The sequence below is a fragment of the Vanellus vanellus genome (assembly GCF_965231255.1).
Source record: "Vanellus vanellus genome assembly, chromosome: 2".
NCBI lineage: Eukaryota > Metazoa > Chordata > Aves > Charadriiformes > Charadriidae > Vanellus > Vanellus vanellus.
This window is the reverse complement of record NC_138906.1, coordinates 50,262,187-50,279,329: the sequence shown is the minus strand read 5'-3', so window position 1 is coordinate 50,279,329 and position 17,143 is coordinate 50,262,187. Positions and strand designations below refer to the sequence as shown.

At 41.8% G+C, this 17,143-nt stretch overlaps 1 protein-coding gene across 1 annotated transcript in view; it reads right to left on the bottom strand.

The window, feature by feature from the left end:
- ICE1 (interactor of little elongation complex ELL subunit 1) overlaps positions 1-16,845 on the bottom strand; it is a 41,579-nt gene extending 24,734 nt beyond the window's left edge. Inside the window, exons 1-7 of the mRNA XM_082499168.1 lie at positions 16,756-16,845; positions 15,876-15,934; positions 14,376-14,432; positions 13,034-13,145; positions 11,957-12,033; positions 7,670-7,707; positions 228-310 (exon numbers count right to left, since the gene is read on the bottom strand). Of these exons, the coding sequence (XP_082355294.1) occupies positions 228-310; positions 7,670-7,707; positions 11,957-12,033; positions 13,034-13,145; positions 14,376-14,432; positions 15,876-15,934; positions 16,756-16,839 (510 nt within the window). The 5' untranslated portion in view covers positions 16,840-16,845. The remainder of the gene's footprint in view (positions 1-227; positions 311-7,669; positions 7,708-11,956; positions 12,034-13,033; positions 13,146-14,375; positions 14,433-15,875; positions 15,935-16,755) is intronic.
- Positions 16,846-17,143: the final 298 nt, after the last annotated feature.

Here is a 17,143-nt window from a genome sequence, read left to right as displayed (position 1 = left end):
ATAGTTTGTAGAGCATCTACTCTTAATTAGCATGAAATCTAAATCAACATTTCAAAGATCATGCTTCAGCTGGAAAAATTCTTTTAAAGTGAATTGCTATGCTTAGTTACTCAATACCCGCAACAAATGTAAATTTACTATTTCAGTATCTCTATTACAAGTAGCTTCCTTTTGAACCCCCAGAAGTACTAAAAGAGGCTTCATCCAAAAGACCAAGAAAGTCTTACTTGCGCCTTCCTTAGCTCCTTTTCGAGCCTTTTCTTTTCAGTTTTCAGTCGTCTGAAGTCCTGTGTATGCCTTGTTGCAGCCTCTTCAAGAAAGAGAAACAAAATTCAAGTTAGAAACTACAATATAAAAGACAACTAATTTAAGTAGTATTTGTCACCAGTTTGCAAATCAAATTACTGGAAAAAAGGTAGATAGTGCGATATACAAATCCACTGAAGTTATATTTTTGGTCATTAAAACAACAAGTTACGCATACAAGTATGTTGTCTTCCACTGCATAATTACTGTTCTGAACTACTGAAATGCATTTATGACTTTTCTCACTTACATGCAAGAATGAAGAGTGGGTCGTATTGTAATGATACTGTACTGTAGAACAATATACAAAAAGTGGAAAAATTAAGAATGAGGTGTAATTTTTTTTCACGGGTTTTATTGTCTTATTTAAAAGAGGGTTCTGTTTCAAAGATGAAAACACCATAGCTGACTGCATTAGAAAGATGTAGATAGCAGTCAAGACTAATAAACAAAGAGTACCTGAAGAATGGTGGGAATAAAGAGTACAGGGCAGGTAAGTGAAGATTGAATGTGATGTTCCTAGGGAAGTTCTCAAGCAAAAATGATACTTCAGAGACCTCCTGAGAAATCAGCTTGGTGACTTATACAAGGACAGCAGAGAAAAGACAGATGGAACCTGACTGCTGATCAGATCACATCACAGAAGAGAGCATACCAAAAGAAAGAGCATTAAAAGGGCAGTTCGGGTGGTAGATTGACAAAAAACAATCATGGGAAAATTTCAGACTGACAAAGAAACCAGGCTAAAACACAGGGTCTGGGATATTTAATGAACACAGAAAAGAACAAAACAGATAAACTAGTCATTCAAAATGGACCTAAACCAAACTACCTCACAGTATTTTGTTCTAGCTATGACAGAACTTGAGGTTTTGGGGGCAAAAGGCAAAAAAAGTTGACAAAAAAAAGGCAAAAAACCTTGCTGCCACATAATGGAACTCCAAAATGCTCATCAAAATAAACATCCTGTACAGTAGGATTTACAGAATCATAAATTCAGATTGGTTTAGATTGGAAGGGACCTTAAAGATCATCTAGTTCCAATCCCCTGCCATGGACAGGGACACCTCCCACTAGACCGGGTTGATCAAAGCCCCATCCTGCCTGGCTTTAAACACCTCCAGGGATGGAGGATCCACAGCTTCCCTGGGCAACCTGTTCCAGTGCCTCACTACCCTCACAGTGAAAAATTTCTCCCAATATCTATTCTAGATCTCCCCTCTTCTAGTTTGAAGCTATTACCCCTCATCCTATCGCTACATGCCCTTGTAAAAAGTCCTTCCCCACCTTTCTTGTAGGCCCCCTTCAGATACTGGAAGGCTGCTATAAGGTCTCCCTGGAGCCGTCTCTTCTCCAGGCTGAACAACCCCAACGCTCTCAGCCTGTCTTCATAGGAGAGGTGCTCCAGCCCTCTGATCGTCTTTGTGGCCCTCCTCTGGACCTGCACCAACATGCCCATATCGTTCTTGTGATGAGGAGTCCAGCACTGGACACAGTACTCAAGGTGGGGTGTCACGAGAGCAGAGCAGAGGGGCAGAATCACCTCCCTTGCCCTGCTGGCCATGCTTCTTTTGATGTAGCCCAGAATACAGTCGGCCTTCTGGGCTGCAGTCGCTCATTGCCAGCTCATGTTGAGCTTCTCATCAACCAACACCCCCAAGTCCTTCTCCTCAGGGCTGTTCTCAATCCATTCTCCACCCAGTCTATACTTGTGCTTGGGATTGCCCTGACCCACGTGTAAGGACCTAGCACTTCGCCTTGTTGAACTTCATGAGGTTGGCATTTGGTGGGTTTCTAACACTAAGATACAAGTCACTCAGTTCATTGTACTTTAAACTGTGGTAAGCACAGCTGTAAGTGTGTCATGAATGAAAATATTTGCCTTGCCAACTAACAGCACAGCAAATATCAGAATGTTTTATGTATACCCACACTCTGCTAGCAAAACAAGAAAAAAACAGTGTCACAAAGCAAATGCTTTATCTCTACTTAAAAACAAAAGAAACAAACCAAAAATCAATTGCCAGAATATTTAAAAATCAGAAAACGTGTCAGGATCACTACATATTTGTGATTATAAATATGACTAGAACACTGCCAAGATTATTAGAATGCAGGAGCACATGCCCTATGAAAACAGGCTCGCTGAACTAGACTTAATTAGCTTGAGAGGCAAAAGAAAAACACCACAAAAAAAACCTAGAAGGGATCCAAGAGCAACATTCCTGTACCCACAAGGAGGCATCAAGAAGATGGAATGAGACTGTTCAGTGGTGCATGGTGGGAGGAGGAGAGACATGAGGCATAAGTTGAAACTAGAGGGTTTCCAACTGACTATAAGGAAAAGCTCTTTCACCATGGAGACAGTTATGCAGTGAGTTGCCTGGACAGGCTGGGCAGACTCCATCCTTTGATGTTTTCATGACCAAAAGTTCCCTTCCAACTTCATTTACACCATGTGCCTAAGGTACTCAACAGAAAATACTTTGCAGGAGGGCTGATGTAATTCAGAGATGTGGGAAACCTCGGCTGGTCCGAGGGATCAGAATGTGAGTTTAACATTGACCTTGAGCAGATATCCATGTACCCTTGAAGAGACTAGGGAGTCCTGAGAAGAGCTGAGTAAAAAGATAAGGGTTGGCAAACATCCTGGCTTTGACCAGAGCATGAACAGTGTGTGATCAACAATTGTATTAGCTGGCTGGCGTGTGATGTGAGAGCGTATCGGGCAAAAGTAGAATGCTAGAATATATGCATAGATAAGCACCTGGGTAAAAGAATATAAAAAAGCACTGCTTGTTAAATAAAGAAATTGGATTGCTGAAACTTGATGTTCAGTGTCGTGTCCGTCCCAACAACGACAACTGGTGACCCCGACGTGATTCTAAGGAAGAAGACAACTGGAAATAGTCGTGGGGATGGAGCCCAGTGAAGCTGAGGACAGCGGGCAGAGCTGTTGATGGATCCGGATCATATTTAAGAAGACACCTGTAGTAGGTGAGCCACTGGGGACATGGGAGGGAAGTTAACTAAGGAGGAGCAGACTATAGTCTCCACATGGACGCTGTTGTTGAAACAGCAAGGTGTAATCCTCCCTGAAGTGACTTTGCAAAAAATGCTATTGTGGGGAAAAGAATGGGGAGTAGAAGTAACATCAGTTACAGCATTTAGTATAACGCAATGGACAAAGCTAGGGCAGACTTTATTTGAGGAAGCTACACGCGGCTCAAAAATGGCTGTTGAGTTGTTAACTACGTGGCGACTTTTATTAGAGACATTAAAGAACTTTAAGTAGCAGAGAGATTTAGCAGGAAGGAGTGAACAGCCGTCCGCAGCCCCTGCGCCGTTTGTCTCTAAACCTCATGTTGATGATTTAAAGGGGCAGGAGATTGATGCTTGGGAAAATAAAGGACTGCTCCCGATGAACACAAAAGATAAACAATATAAATATGTATTACCTCACGACCAAGTTGCAAGTAAAGGTACTGACCGATCGGGATTTGTATTGCCTAAAGACCAAATCGAGAGCAGTGAAGAGGTCCAAAAGACCCCTCCGGAGGAGGTGCCCATCCCTTGTGAACCTCCTAATCCACTGTTCCCTTATTCACCTTTGCCCCCTGAATCGGACAATGAGGAGGAAAGCAATTTGATCGACTGGAACAATTCTCCTCTAGTTTCTGTCCCTTCTGCCCTGCCTCCCCCTTGTCCTTCTCCAATTGATGTAAAATCACAAATAGAACAAGGGGGTCCTCTCTGTTGTTCAAAGTATCCCCGAACTTGGGACTTACCACCAGTTCAAGTGACGGTTAAACCCCAAAACCCTGTCTGATTTTGGAGGGAAGTGAAGCAAAAAGCGATGGAATTAGGTGAATGGGACTTGTCGAAGAAAATACCTGTTTCACTTTCTCATGCCAAGTCTCCTAGTACTTAAATTGTTGAGCCTGCTGCTTTTCCTGTAGTAAAGAGGTACACAAGGTACCCCTGGACGCTTGGGGACCAACTGGCAAAGGTTTAAGTGCCTTACTGATAGGAAGATCTAGTACCACCTTACAAGGCCTCAGGGTACATGTTGGAGTGATTGATGCTGATTACACAGGACAAATATGTGCCATGGTATCAACAGCTACACCACCTGTGACTATTGAGAAGGGAAGTCGACTTGCTCAGTTAATCCCATTTCAAAATTGTGTTACACGTGGTAATGGTGGTTTTGGCTCTACAGGAAAGCCACAAGTCTATTGGGTGCAAAGAGTATCTAATCAACACCCACAAATGCATTGTGTTCTTGAACTTAATGATGCCACCCCCAAGAAGATCCAACTGACTGGATTATTAGACACTGGAGCAGATGTGACGATCATCTCTATATGGGAGTGGCCTGCTGCTTGGCCATTAACCTTCAATGCCTTGGGAGTTGCAAGACTTGGAAGAGTTGCCAATAGTTATATGTCCACTAACCCTATTGTGATTGTAAACTCAGAAGGGCAAAGGGCTACAGTGCGGCCATATGTGACCTCAACTCCTTTAAATCTATGGGGAAGGGACTGCTTAGGCCAATGGGGAGTTTGCATACCTACGGATTTTTAGTCAGGGCCACTGTATTGCAGGGTGTTTCTCAACCCACTTCAGCTCTAAAATGGCTAACAGAAAAACCTGTGTGCGTTGATCAGTGGCCCCTTGGCCAAGAGAAATTAACAGCCCTGCAGTCTCTGGTAATGGAACACCTTGTTGCAGGATACATTGAGGCCTCACATAGTCCATGGAATATCCCAGTATTTGTTATCAAAAAGAAATTGGGGAAATGGAGATTGTTGCATGATTTGAGAAAGATTAATGATGTCATGGCAACAATGGGGAGCACTACAACCAGGATTACCTTTGCCTACTATGATACCTATGGGGTGGGAAATTGTTGTAATAGATTTTAAAAAAAATTATTTTTTTTTACATCCCTCTGGCAGAACAAGACAAAGAAAAATTTGCATTTGCTGTTCCGTCTGTGAATAACATGGAGCCTACCAAAAGGTATCAGTGGAAAGTGTTGCCACAAGGTATGAAAACCTCACCTACAATTTGTCAATGGTCTGTAGCAAAAGCGTTGACCATTTACCTTCACACCTACTGATTAAATTGGGCACACAAATAACCTTTGGACAAAAAAAAAATCTCAGTCGTAGAAACCCAGTGGAGGGCCCCACAGTATTCACAGACCAGTCAGGAAAAACTGGAAAAGCCGCCATTGTCTGGAGACAAGGAACACAATGGCGACATAAGATCGAACATCAAGAAGGTTCGCCCCAAGTCGTAGAACTACGAGCAATGACCATGATGTTTCAGAGTTTCCCCGGCCCAGTCAACATTGTGACAGATTCAGCTTACGTGGCTGGTCTGGTACAACGTTTAGATAAAGCTGTTTTAGGTAATGTAACTAATGAATTACTGTTTGGTGTATTGAAACTGTTATGGATAACAATACAGAGGTGACAGCAGGAATATTATGTGATGCATATTAAAAGTCATACCCAGTTACCAGGATTTATTGTAGAAGGCAATGCACAAGCGGATGCTTTAGTGTCTGCAGTGGCCCTGGGACCTGTGCCCAATGTTAAACAGCAAGCAATAGCATCGCATAGTTTTTATCATCAGGGATATCGTGCTTTAAAACGTCAGTTTAATCTTAGTAATACTGAGGCCCGCAATATTATTGCGGCCTGCCCCGATTGTCAAGATGAACATGTACCTGTATATTATGGCACTAATCCACAAGGATTACGCGCTTTACAGCTTTGGCAAGCTGATGTGACACATATTACTGAATTCGGCTGTTTGAAGTATATACATGTATCAATCGATACCTTTTCTTCTGCCCTCATAGCCACTGCTCACATTGGAGAGTCAGCTCGAGATGTCTTACGCCATTGGCAGTGTGCATTTTCTGTTTTAGGTGTCCCACAACAGATCAAAACTGATAATGGTCCTGCTTATGTATCGCAAAAGGTAGCTTGTTTTTTACAACTCTGGGGCGTGACACATGTCACAGGCATCCCCCACTCACCCACGGGTCAGAGTATTGTTGAGCGTACACACAGTACTCTAAAACACCTTTTACAAAAACAAAAAGGGGGAATGATAGGGGAAACCCCTGAAGCACGATTAACTAAAGCTGTATATGTATTAAACTTTTTGCAGCTTGCTGATGATACTCCTGCTGCAATGCCACCCCTTCTTCGGCACTTTGGTTCCCTTGTGACCCAGGAACAGGTGGATCCTGGAGCAAAAGTGATGCTGCGAGACCTAATAATTGCAGCATCCTTTTTAGTCCCTGGAGTGGCGTCAGCTAAAGCGCTCACTATGCTTAACAAGCTTGGGTGTTGGCTGGGTAAGCAATCTAATGCTATATCTTCAGCTTTAAGTAGTTTACTACTAGATGTAGACTCAGTTAGACATGCACACTGCAGAATTGAGCTGCCATAGATTTTTTTGTTGCTGGCTCAAGGTCATGGTTGTCAAGATTTTGATGGGATTTGCTGCATGAACTTATCAGACCATTCTCAATCTATTCATGCACGCATACAAGAGTTAATGGAATGAACGAAAAAGTTAGAGGATGGGTTCTTCTCTTTTGATCACCTTTTGCAAAACTGGGGACTCTCGGGATGGCTTGTTTCAATGGTAAAAGCAGGATTAATAATATTGTTGATAGTTGTAGTTGTGCTAATGATGGTGCCATGTCTCATCTCCCTACTGCAAAGGGCCCTGCAGCAGGCGATGGGGGCGGCATTTGTAGCACAAATACAGAACAGGGGAATTGTGGGAAACCTCGGCTGGTCCGAGGGATCAGAATGCGAGTTTAACATTGACCTTGAACAGATATCCATGTATCCTTGAAGAGACTGGGGAGTCCTGAGAAGAGCTGAGTAAAAAGATAAGGGTTGGCAAACATCCTGGCTTTGACCAGAGCATGAACAGCGTGTGATCAACAATTGTATTAGCTGGCTGGCATGTGATGTGAGAGCGTATCGGGCAAAAGTAGAATGCTAGAATATATGCATAGATAAGCACCTGGGTAAAAGAATATAAAAAAGCACTGCTTGTTAAATAAAGAAATTGGATTGCTGAAACTTGATGTTCAGTGTCGTGTCCGTCCCAACAACGACACAGAGACTAAGCACCAAACATAGTACTGCCCTGCCTTGCTCCTTGGGGCCTCAGAGTTAGAAAGTTGCGATTGCTTCTTTGAACAAGAAGTATTCAAATTCAGTATCCAGTGGCCAGTCTAGCATAAACCACAACAAAAAGGAATCAAGAGATGGACAACAGATGGAGTAGGACAACAGCAAAGTAACACAATGTAGAAAGTTACCTTCAAGTTTCTTCACTTTTGTTTCCAGTTTCTTTCTCCTGTTAAAAAGAAGGCATTAATACATCATTTTTGTATAGAATTCCGTTGCATGAAAGTCCAGGAAAAAACCCAAAACCTAGCCATTTCAGAGAAAACACCTAGACCCAGGACCTGTGAGACCAATGTGTCCCTGAAGTTGAAAAGTTAAATCAGGGGCATGTTGCTGATGTTCTCACACGAACAGCTATATCTGTTACAGAGGTTGAGCTTGCTCTTAAAAAGAGTCAGTCCACTAATACCCGTACATAAATATACCCTCAGCTACAACTTGGAGTTACAAACACAACCCAAGAAAACTGGCTTCTGGTTTTCGCATTTCTATGATGTAATGCAGACAGGTTAGTCTTAGTCCTTAAAAACAATTAAGCCTTGCTTACAATCAGTAAGACCTAAGCAATGAGATAATCAGGAACAGACTTCAAGACAACTTATGTCCCACAGCTTTTTGTTCAGAATATCCAGGTCTTCACTAAAGCCAAACCAAAAAAATTATGGATCCTGAATGATTTTGACTTCAGCATTTCCAACCCTACCTTACTTGTAAAACATACACAGAACTGAAAAAAAAAAAAAAAAAAAAGTAAACACTTCTATTATTTCCTTCTGTTAAATCCCAATATCCCGGAAACAGTTTTGAAATGCTTGTGATCAGTAGAGGATTCTGTCCTGACAAACACAAGCTACTAATGCTCACCGATCACTTTCATGAAGAAGAATACAGTTCACCCATTCACCATATTAAAACTTGTATAATGAATTGAGATTTATAGCCTAAGCCTTTCTGGATGTACAAGCTTTAATCATCATTTCAGACATTAACTGGAATACATTTCAAAACCCACTCAGAAACAGGATGATTGACCACCTTTGACATGTAATACTCAAAAGTTGAAAATACAAATACAAACAACAACTGTGTTTGTATTTTATTTATTTCATCCTTAGAGAGAACATGATCTTTTAATTTAATTGAGCAACCTTACTTCTGGAACAGTCTAATGTTTTGAGTACTTTCAAAGCTTGTCTGTAGGAGTGATTTCATACCTAAAACCTTCTTCACAGTAGACATGCGTATTTGTGTCAAGTTATCATGCTTGTTATAAGCTCAGAGTTGGAGAATTGCCATCCCTGTAAATATTCAAAAGTCAACTAGACAAGGTCCTGAGCAATCTAACTTTGATGCTGGCTCTGAATGGCAGATTGGACCAAAAGATTTGCGAGATAATTTTTGACCTAAATTATTTTACAGTACCTGTAGATTAACATTCATTTTATGAACAATTCACTAGAATTCTGTTTCTGAAGAAACTGAGCTCTCAAATTACTGAACTCCTGTGACCTACTGCTTAAAATGGCCCCAGTGTCAAAGGTATATAAAATAGCTATGGCATCACAGAATGGTTGAGGTTGGAAAGGACCTCTGGAAGTCATCTTGTACAACCTACCCTGCTCAAGCAGGGCCATCTAGAGCCAGTTGACCAGAACCATGTCTAGATGGCTTCTGAATATCACCAAGGACAGAGAGGCCACAACCTCCTTGGGCAACCTGTGCCAGTGCTCAGTCATCTTCACAGCAAAAAAAGTGTTTCCTGATGTTCAGAATCTCCTGTGTTTCAGTTTGTGCCCGTTGCCTCTGGTCCTGTCACTGGGCACCACATGGAAAAGAGCCTGGCTCCCTTCAGGTATTTATAGACATTGATAATATCAGCCCTGGGCCTTCTCTTCTCCAGGCTGAACACTCCCAGCTCTCTCAGCCTTTCCTCAAGGGAGAGATGCTCCAGTTCCTGAATCATCTTTGTGGCCCCTTACTGGACTCTATCCAGTATGTCCATGCTCTCTCTTGTACTGGGGAACCCAGAACTGGACACAGTTCTCCAGTTGTGGCCTCACCAGTGCTGAGTAGAGGGGAAGGAGCGCCTCCCTCAGCTTGCTGGCAATACTTTGCGTAATGCAGGCCAGGATACCATTAGCCTTCTTTGCCACAAGGCACATCACTGGCTCATGTTAAACTTGGTGTCCCCAGGTCCTTTTCTGCCAAGCTGTTTTCCAGCTGGGTGGCCCCCAGCATATACTGGTGCAGGGTGTTGTTCCTCACCAGGTGGGGGACTTTGCACTTCTACTTGCTGAACTTCCTGAGTTTTCTGTCAGCCCATTTCTCCAGCCTGTCAAGCTGGATGGCAGCACGCCCCTCTGGCCTATATCAGCCACTCCTCCCAGCTTTGTGTCATCAGCAAACTTGCTTGATGCTACGTTCTGTCCCATTGTCCAAATCACTAATGAAGAACATGAAATGAACATCATGAAGATGTCAAAACAGGACTGAACCAAGTATGCAGCCCTCCTCCTCTGCCCCCAGGGTACATTGCTGGTTACCGGCCTCCAACCAGACTTGCGCTGCTCATCAGCGCCCTTAGGGCCTGGCCATTCTGCTCAGCCAGTCCCTATAGCAACAGCTTGAGAGGCTATGAGGCTCTTACAGGAGACAGTATGAGAGACCTTATTGAAGGCCTGGCAGACACTAGCCACTGCTCTCCCCTCATCTACCAGGCATGTCAGTTCATCGTAGAAGTTTATCAAGTCAGCAAAGCCTTGGTGAAGGTGTGCTGACTACTCCTGAGCAGTTTTCTTGTCCTTCATGTGCCTAGCAACAGGTTCCAGGACGAGCTGCTCCAAGGGATCAAGGTGAGGCTGACCAGCCCATAGTTCCTTGGTTCCTCCTTCTTAAAGATATAAATGACAGATAGCAGACAGGTGATATATCTATATTGACACAGCATATTGCCAGCACATTAGGGTGGTCAGTTCCCTCTTAAGATGCAGTTAGCAATAGGGTAGTAGCTCTCTGCTGCTCTTAGATAGGACAATGTGCTAAATATTCCTTTAAGCTCACAGGACATAGAGTACTTACACATGAAATAGGTGCAGTCTGGCAGAAGACATGACAACAGCAAGTGACAACAATGCTAGTCTGCTTGTACAATCTTTTGGACTTGCTGCTGTGCCTGTGAGTACGTTTCACAAGCCATGTAAAGACACTAGAGTATTTCATGTGAGATATGCTTCAGTCCCTTGATCATCTCCATAGCCCTTCATTGGACTGTCTCCATTATGCCCATATCTCTCTTGTACAGGGGAGCCCAGAAATGGACACAGTACTCCAGGTGTGCCCTCACCAGTGCTGAGCAGAGGGGAATGATTACCTCCCTCAACCTGCCAGTAACACCAAAATAGCTTAGGAAAAACAAAGTTAAAAAATAATAGCCAGTTTACAAGGAAGGAAGTAGTCACCAGCAGTAGTCCCATTGGGATGTGTGCTGGAACACATCAGAAATAAACGCTGACTACAAAAAAAACAGCAGAAGGGTCATAGAATTCCAAGTGACTGGGGAGGAATCATTGGCATCGATAAACGCAGAGTGATACATGTGGAGAAAAAACACAACACAACTACAAACTCACAACATCCAGCTGTATATTAGCTGGTTCTCTTGAGGACATAAGTACCCTTCCATCCAACAGAGAAGTCACAGATCCTGATACAGGTGATTCAGAGGCAAGATGTATAACAGGGTTAAAAAGCAATTAGACAAATTCAATAGATAGTCCATCAAGAGCTGTAAGACACGGTAATGCCCATATACGCTCCAGGCAAGGAAGCCTTCGAGTGACTGGTTACTGGAAGAACAAACTTTGGGAATTATCAAGGCACAGCTTCACAATATTCTGTACTACGGCAGCAAAAATGGCTTTTGCCTTTTTAATGCCAAAGCCCTCCTGCCCATTTCCAAACATGGTGGACAGTTCAGGGCCTGCTGAGCTGTTTCTTTAAAATCAATTATTTTAAGGACTGATTTTAAATGCATATCACTTTGGCAATACCATTTATATATTGGCCTCAGAGACTTATGAGCCCAATTGAAACAGACAGCAATAACAAAAAGCCAAAACTAAGGACCACTTAAAACCGAAGAAACTACAGCTTCTTCTCCAATCTTACCCTGTTCTTAAAAACCTTTGCTAAACAACAATCAAAAGCCACTTCAAGACAGGATGATAATAATAACACTACCTTCCAGAGCGTTTGCTACAGAATTTAAGACTATTCTTCCATCAACTCCCTGTTCTAAGAACCCATAAGCACAAAAACTTTAGCAAAATGGAAAGCATAACTAGGTAAGGTACAAGACCAAATTCTGGAAGAGATAAGAGGGGGAAAGAAAGGTTGTGAAACAAGGAAGCGTCACTCACACAGCATCACTGTTTGCTATTTCTTCTTTAATTTTAACATATTCCAGTTGACTCTCCCGATAAATCTTGAGAGAACTCTGTGGAGAAGGAAAGCATAGTTAAAATATGTCCTTACTAGGCCAAAATAAAACAGATGGCAGACACTTCACCTATTCTAATGAAAAGAGTGCAGAGCCAAAAAAGTATATTCAATGAGAAAGCAAGCAAGATGAAAGGTCAGGTTATTCTTCCTCTTCTTTAAAGGCAAAAGTTATAAGAAACAAATAAATCTATATCTATTTATCTTTTGAGTATGTGCCTCCAACATCTACCTGGATAGGAACACAAAGTTGAAGTCATGAGCACAACTATTATACACTATACACATAATCCAGCTTTTTCTGAAAAAGTGTTATCAAGACATCAGCTACTAATGATTGCTGAGGGAAGAGGATTTAAAAAAAGTTCTAACATAGAGGAAAAACTAGGTACAGTGACAAGACAAATGCTAATATCCTACTTTGTACTAGTACGAAAAAACTACAAGAAAGAGGGTGGGGTATTTTTTGCAGAAATAATAGCTAATGTCTTGAAAATACATATATTTAGGTGATTTGAACAGTCAAAAGCTTTTCTCCTGCAGACTAATTCTCGGCTAAGGGATGGGAGAGAAATTAGGAATAAACTCAAGTAGCTAAAAACGTAAAAGCTTATCTTTGAAATGGTAACAGAAGCAAAATCCTGTTCTGCACAGACTCTCTTTGCACCTTTTTAGTAGTACAAGTTTTAGAGTTCAGTAATCTAATAAGATCAGAACAGATAACCAAAGGAATTTGAATATCTCCTTCCTTCCTAAATAAGGAAATAAAACCCAAATAATGTGATCAAAAATCATAGGCAAAAAGTTCAGGCTTTTGTAGTTCCTATCTGAAACCTGCTGCCATTTAATTAATTTCACCTAAAACCAGAGCTGCCTGTCCCAATGAGCTGGAAATAACAACTGGGCTCATTAAAGCCTGCTTCATTAAGATGAGCATTAAATACATACATTTCCTTCAACAAAAAAAAGTGCAAGTTATTTAAACCTTACAAGCACACCTTTTTCTCTTCCAACTCTGCTTTCAAGGAACCCAACTCCTCCTGGCACTTTTCCAGAGGCAGGATTTTCTGTAGCATCTGCTCCACTTGGCAACGAAGAGCAGAGATCTCTCTGAAACAGGAAGTGTAATTAAAAAAAAAGGTTGCCAAAAAACATGGGTGCTTTCGAACCCAACGTTCTGATTCTTCAGACAAGTGTCTGAGTATTTTGCTTTCACCCTATAGAAAAATGCTGAGATATCCAAAGACTTTCAAGAATCTAAGTGCTCTCATTTTTCCATCCAACATTTTACATTCAAAGAAAATTCAAGATCTGATTTAGAAACATTAAACTGAGCTAGGTGCAAGCAGATGGTATGTGCCACACAGGAGTACTGCCCAGCTGCCTACACTGAAGTGCCAGGAATAAGTGTGTCTACATAGGTAGTGCTGTGAAATAAGAGCAGAGTCAAACTGCAGAATTTTTCAAGCAGGCAGGATGGAGGCCATAAGGATTATATTCTGCCCTTTCCTCTATAATCAAGTAGAGTAAGCAAGGACCCACAACTAGGGTCAAAATGCTTCATGCAAATAGGGCCATCCTATATATGCTTACATTTAACTACCACCAAAAGATGAGCTCCACATTTCCACTCGGTCACTTTAGACTATTATGTAACACAGGGCCAGGAAAGAATTTCACACAGGTATAGTAGGAGGACAGATTTCTCTTTTATCAAGGGTATCTTTGCTAATTATAGCCTAGGAAGCACAGTGAAAGGACCACATTAAAAGCTCAGCCTAGACCCACGGCTGTTGCTGTTACAATGTCAAACTCCTAAAACTGTCCAAGATACAGAGAACATAGCATCTTTAGTAACCAATTTAAATCAAACTTACCGCTCAGCAAACTGAAGCTGTAATCTCTTGTTAAGGTAGAAATTAAAAAGTTTACCAAACGTCCTTAAGTATATTTCAATCCAATCACCACTTGCAAGGAAACATCCAATAAAGACTTCCACCCAAAAAACATAGGACTTGGAGAACTAAGTGTTTAATTGAAATATTTCAATATGTTTGAAGTCAATAAGCAAAGCTTCTTCTGTTACATGAAAAAACTTGAGTCATTCTCAGCAACACAGACTTCAAATAATCCATATTAAGCCATATATTAGACACAGCCAGATCTTAAGTGGATAGTTTTAATTCCAAAACCCTATTTTCTTGACAAACCCTACCCAGTCTGTTCTTTACCAGTGGCATCATCTCTTAACTTAAACCTTAAATAAAAAGCCTCAAGGCCTTTTATATGCTTGATATACTAATTCTATAAGAAATGCCGATATACTAATTCTGTAAGAACCTAATAGAAAAATAAAGGATATCTGTGCATTTCTGTTGATACTCTGTCAGCAAACGACTGGAAGAAAAAAAAAAAGACATTACTCATTTTCTCACCTGATTTTGACAATCACGCCTTAGGATAGCTTTCTTTTTTGACTTATAGATAAATACAGAAAGTATAAGATTGGTTTGTATTTTCTGATAGTAGTCAATATAACCCTTTTGTTTCATTAAGCCATTCAAAACTCAAATCAGACTGCTTTAAAATAGAAAAAAAACACACCTACTGGCAATTACATGAATTTGTAATGATTAACTACTTGCAGCTTTAAAAAAAAAAAAAAAAACAATCCCCCAAAACATTATTTAGGTAAAGAACATAATAAAGATATAATCAAAAAATATACACATAATCATAAAATCATATCCTAGTTCCCAAACTTAAACGGATGTTTTCCTAGGAAAGAACACATAAACGTAAGAAAAATAGTTCAAAAGACCCTAAAAGGCTTTAATCTTTACACTATACCCCTAGCAGCAATAAGGGTAACTTTCTTTTGCAACAGTTAAGAGTAACCAAGTAAGGCAAAAAAGAAAGGGACTGAGCTGCAACTAGTTAAAGGAGAGGTAATTCTCACAAGAAACTTATGCACTGGCAGAGAGAAGAGGGACAGAAAGTTTGGAGGTAGGAAAAGAAATCTACGGACACAGGGTAAAGGAGCTTTGAAGAAAAGGGTCCCAGTTAAGACAGTGAGGGCTCTCTTAAATACTTTTTGGAAACCAGAATGCAGGACTGGAATTCAGATTCGCTAAAGCCAAATTGACGTGTATCTGGGAAAGGGTAAATGAGAAAAGCCATTACAACTAGAAGACATAGCAAGAATATTAGGCCACAGTATGGAGGCATACATAACATATCTCAATACATTATTCCATACAATCGTTATGAGAAGAAGTGGAAGCAATCACAGAAGAGAAAGCAAGCTATGAGAAGCATTTTAGAACGTTACCATTCTGACCAATGTTCAGCCTCACTTTTCATATTCTGATATTTAATCCCAACAGCATTTCACACCTTAACACTTGGACTAAATTCTGTTGAAAATGTTCTTATACACCTGTGCTCAACTTTTAGTTCTCATACCATATTCTTCACAACAGATAAAATGAAATAACTCTCTTCAAAGAGCTGCTTCTGCTAGTATTCATAATAATCTATAAGCTATTATAGCTACACAAAATAGCCCTGTTCTACCACCATTACACACAGATGTTTTAGGGCATAAATTAAAGTCTTACAGTCTAGATTTAGGACCTGTTTGTGAAGAAGTTACTTTCATTTTGAGGAGGATTTAGTTTTGTGCATTAATGAATACTTAAATTCCACAAAACATATTTGTTGCATTGCTTTAAGAATTTAAGAGCAATAAAAACCAAAGGAAAAAAAACAAATAAACAAACAAACAAAAAATACCCAAACAAAGAAAAAAAACCACCACACTTGTACAATTGTACTTACTCTCCATCAATCATTTTTTGCTTCAGTGCAACTAATGCGGCTACATATTCATTTATATTCTGTAAGGAAGAATCTCAAGTTGGTAAACAAGTTTCATCCCCAAAACCAGTACTATACACTGTAAATCATCCCTAAACTGTCAGCTAATGTTGTACACAATAATCTGCTTTCTTTTTTTCAGTTCAGTGAACAAGTTAGTAATTCACAAAAAATATATTCACACATATAGAGAATGCAGGCTCCACAAGTATGCATACTTAGATGAGGCTTTACTACAAAAGCTCTTCAAACTCTGCCTTTACAGCAGATTACATACTAAAAAACCCGTATTTTTTTTCCTCACAAAATCAAACTAAGCTTTGGTAGAATATTACCAATAAACGGCACCTAGCTCATTTGAGCCTAGATTTCCCAGATTCTCAATCCGTACTCATTCTTAGTGTGTCCAAAGACCTCCTCCGTCCTCTGAAGTCTCAGCAGGGCGTTCTCCTCGTTTAAAGGGGAAAAAAACATTGCCCTAAAACCACACGCTCGGTTAGGAGCGCTGAAGAAAGGTGAATGATGACACACTCCTTCCACTGCACCGAAGCAAACTCAAAAGGATACGCCTAGAAATTCACTAGCAGATCCAGCTAGGCACGCCGCAGAGACACGAGCTATTTTGCCGCATTTCGCCCGGCTAAAGTTCGCCACTGCTGCTCCTTTTATGCACCCCGTTTGCCACATTCGCTATCCGAGCTCCCGCTGCACCGGGAGCGGTGACTGCGGCACCCAGCGCTTCCCACCCGCCAGCGACCCGGCGTAGCCCCACGGTCGCGTCCTTAAGCAAAAACCCCGCCCGAGGCACTCCAGCGCCACAGGGACGGCGGCCCGTTGCTACCTGCTGGAGAATACCGCAGTTCGCGCAGGCCGCGGCGGCGGCTGCAGTCCCGGCCGCCGGCGGCGGTGTCTCTCCAGGCATCATAGTGACCGCCGCGCCACACGCCAGCCCCGCTGCCCAGCAGAGTCCCGCGCAATCACACGCGTCCCTCCGCCCACCCCCGACAGCGGCACGGAGGCGCGGCTGAAGCACCGTCACATGTCGCGCCACCGCCACAGGAAGGGCCCAGCTCGCCCTCGCCTTCTCGAGGGTGACCCCACTACTGCCTGACCAGTGGCCGCGGAAAAGACGGCTGACGGTGCTCTCTGCAGAGGCCAAGGGTTGAAAGAGTCCGGTGAACACCGTCTTGGCCCACTGAAAGGAACGACTGCTCCCGCATCTGCCACGC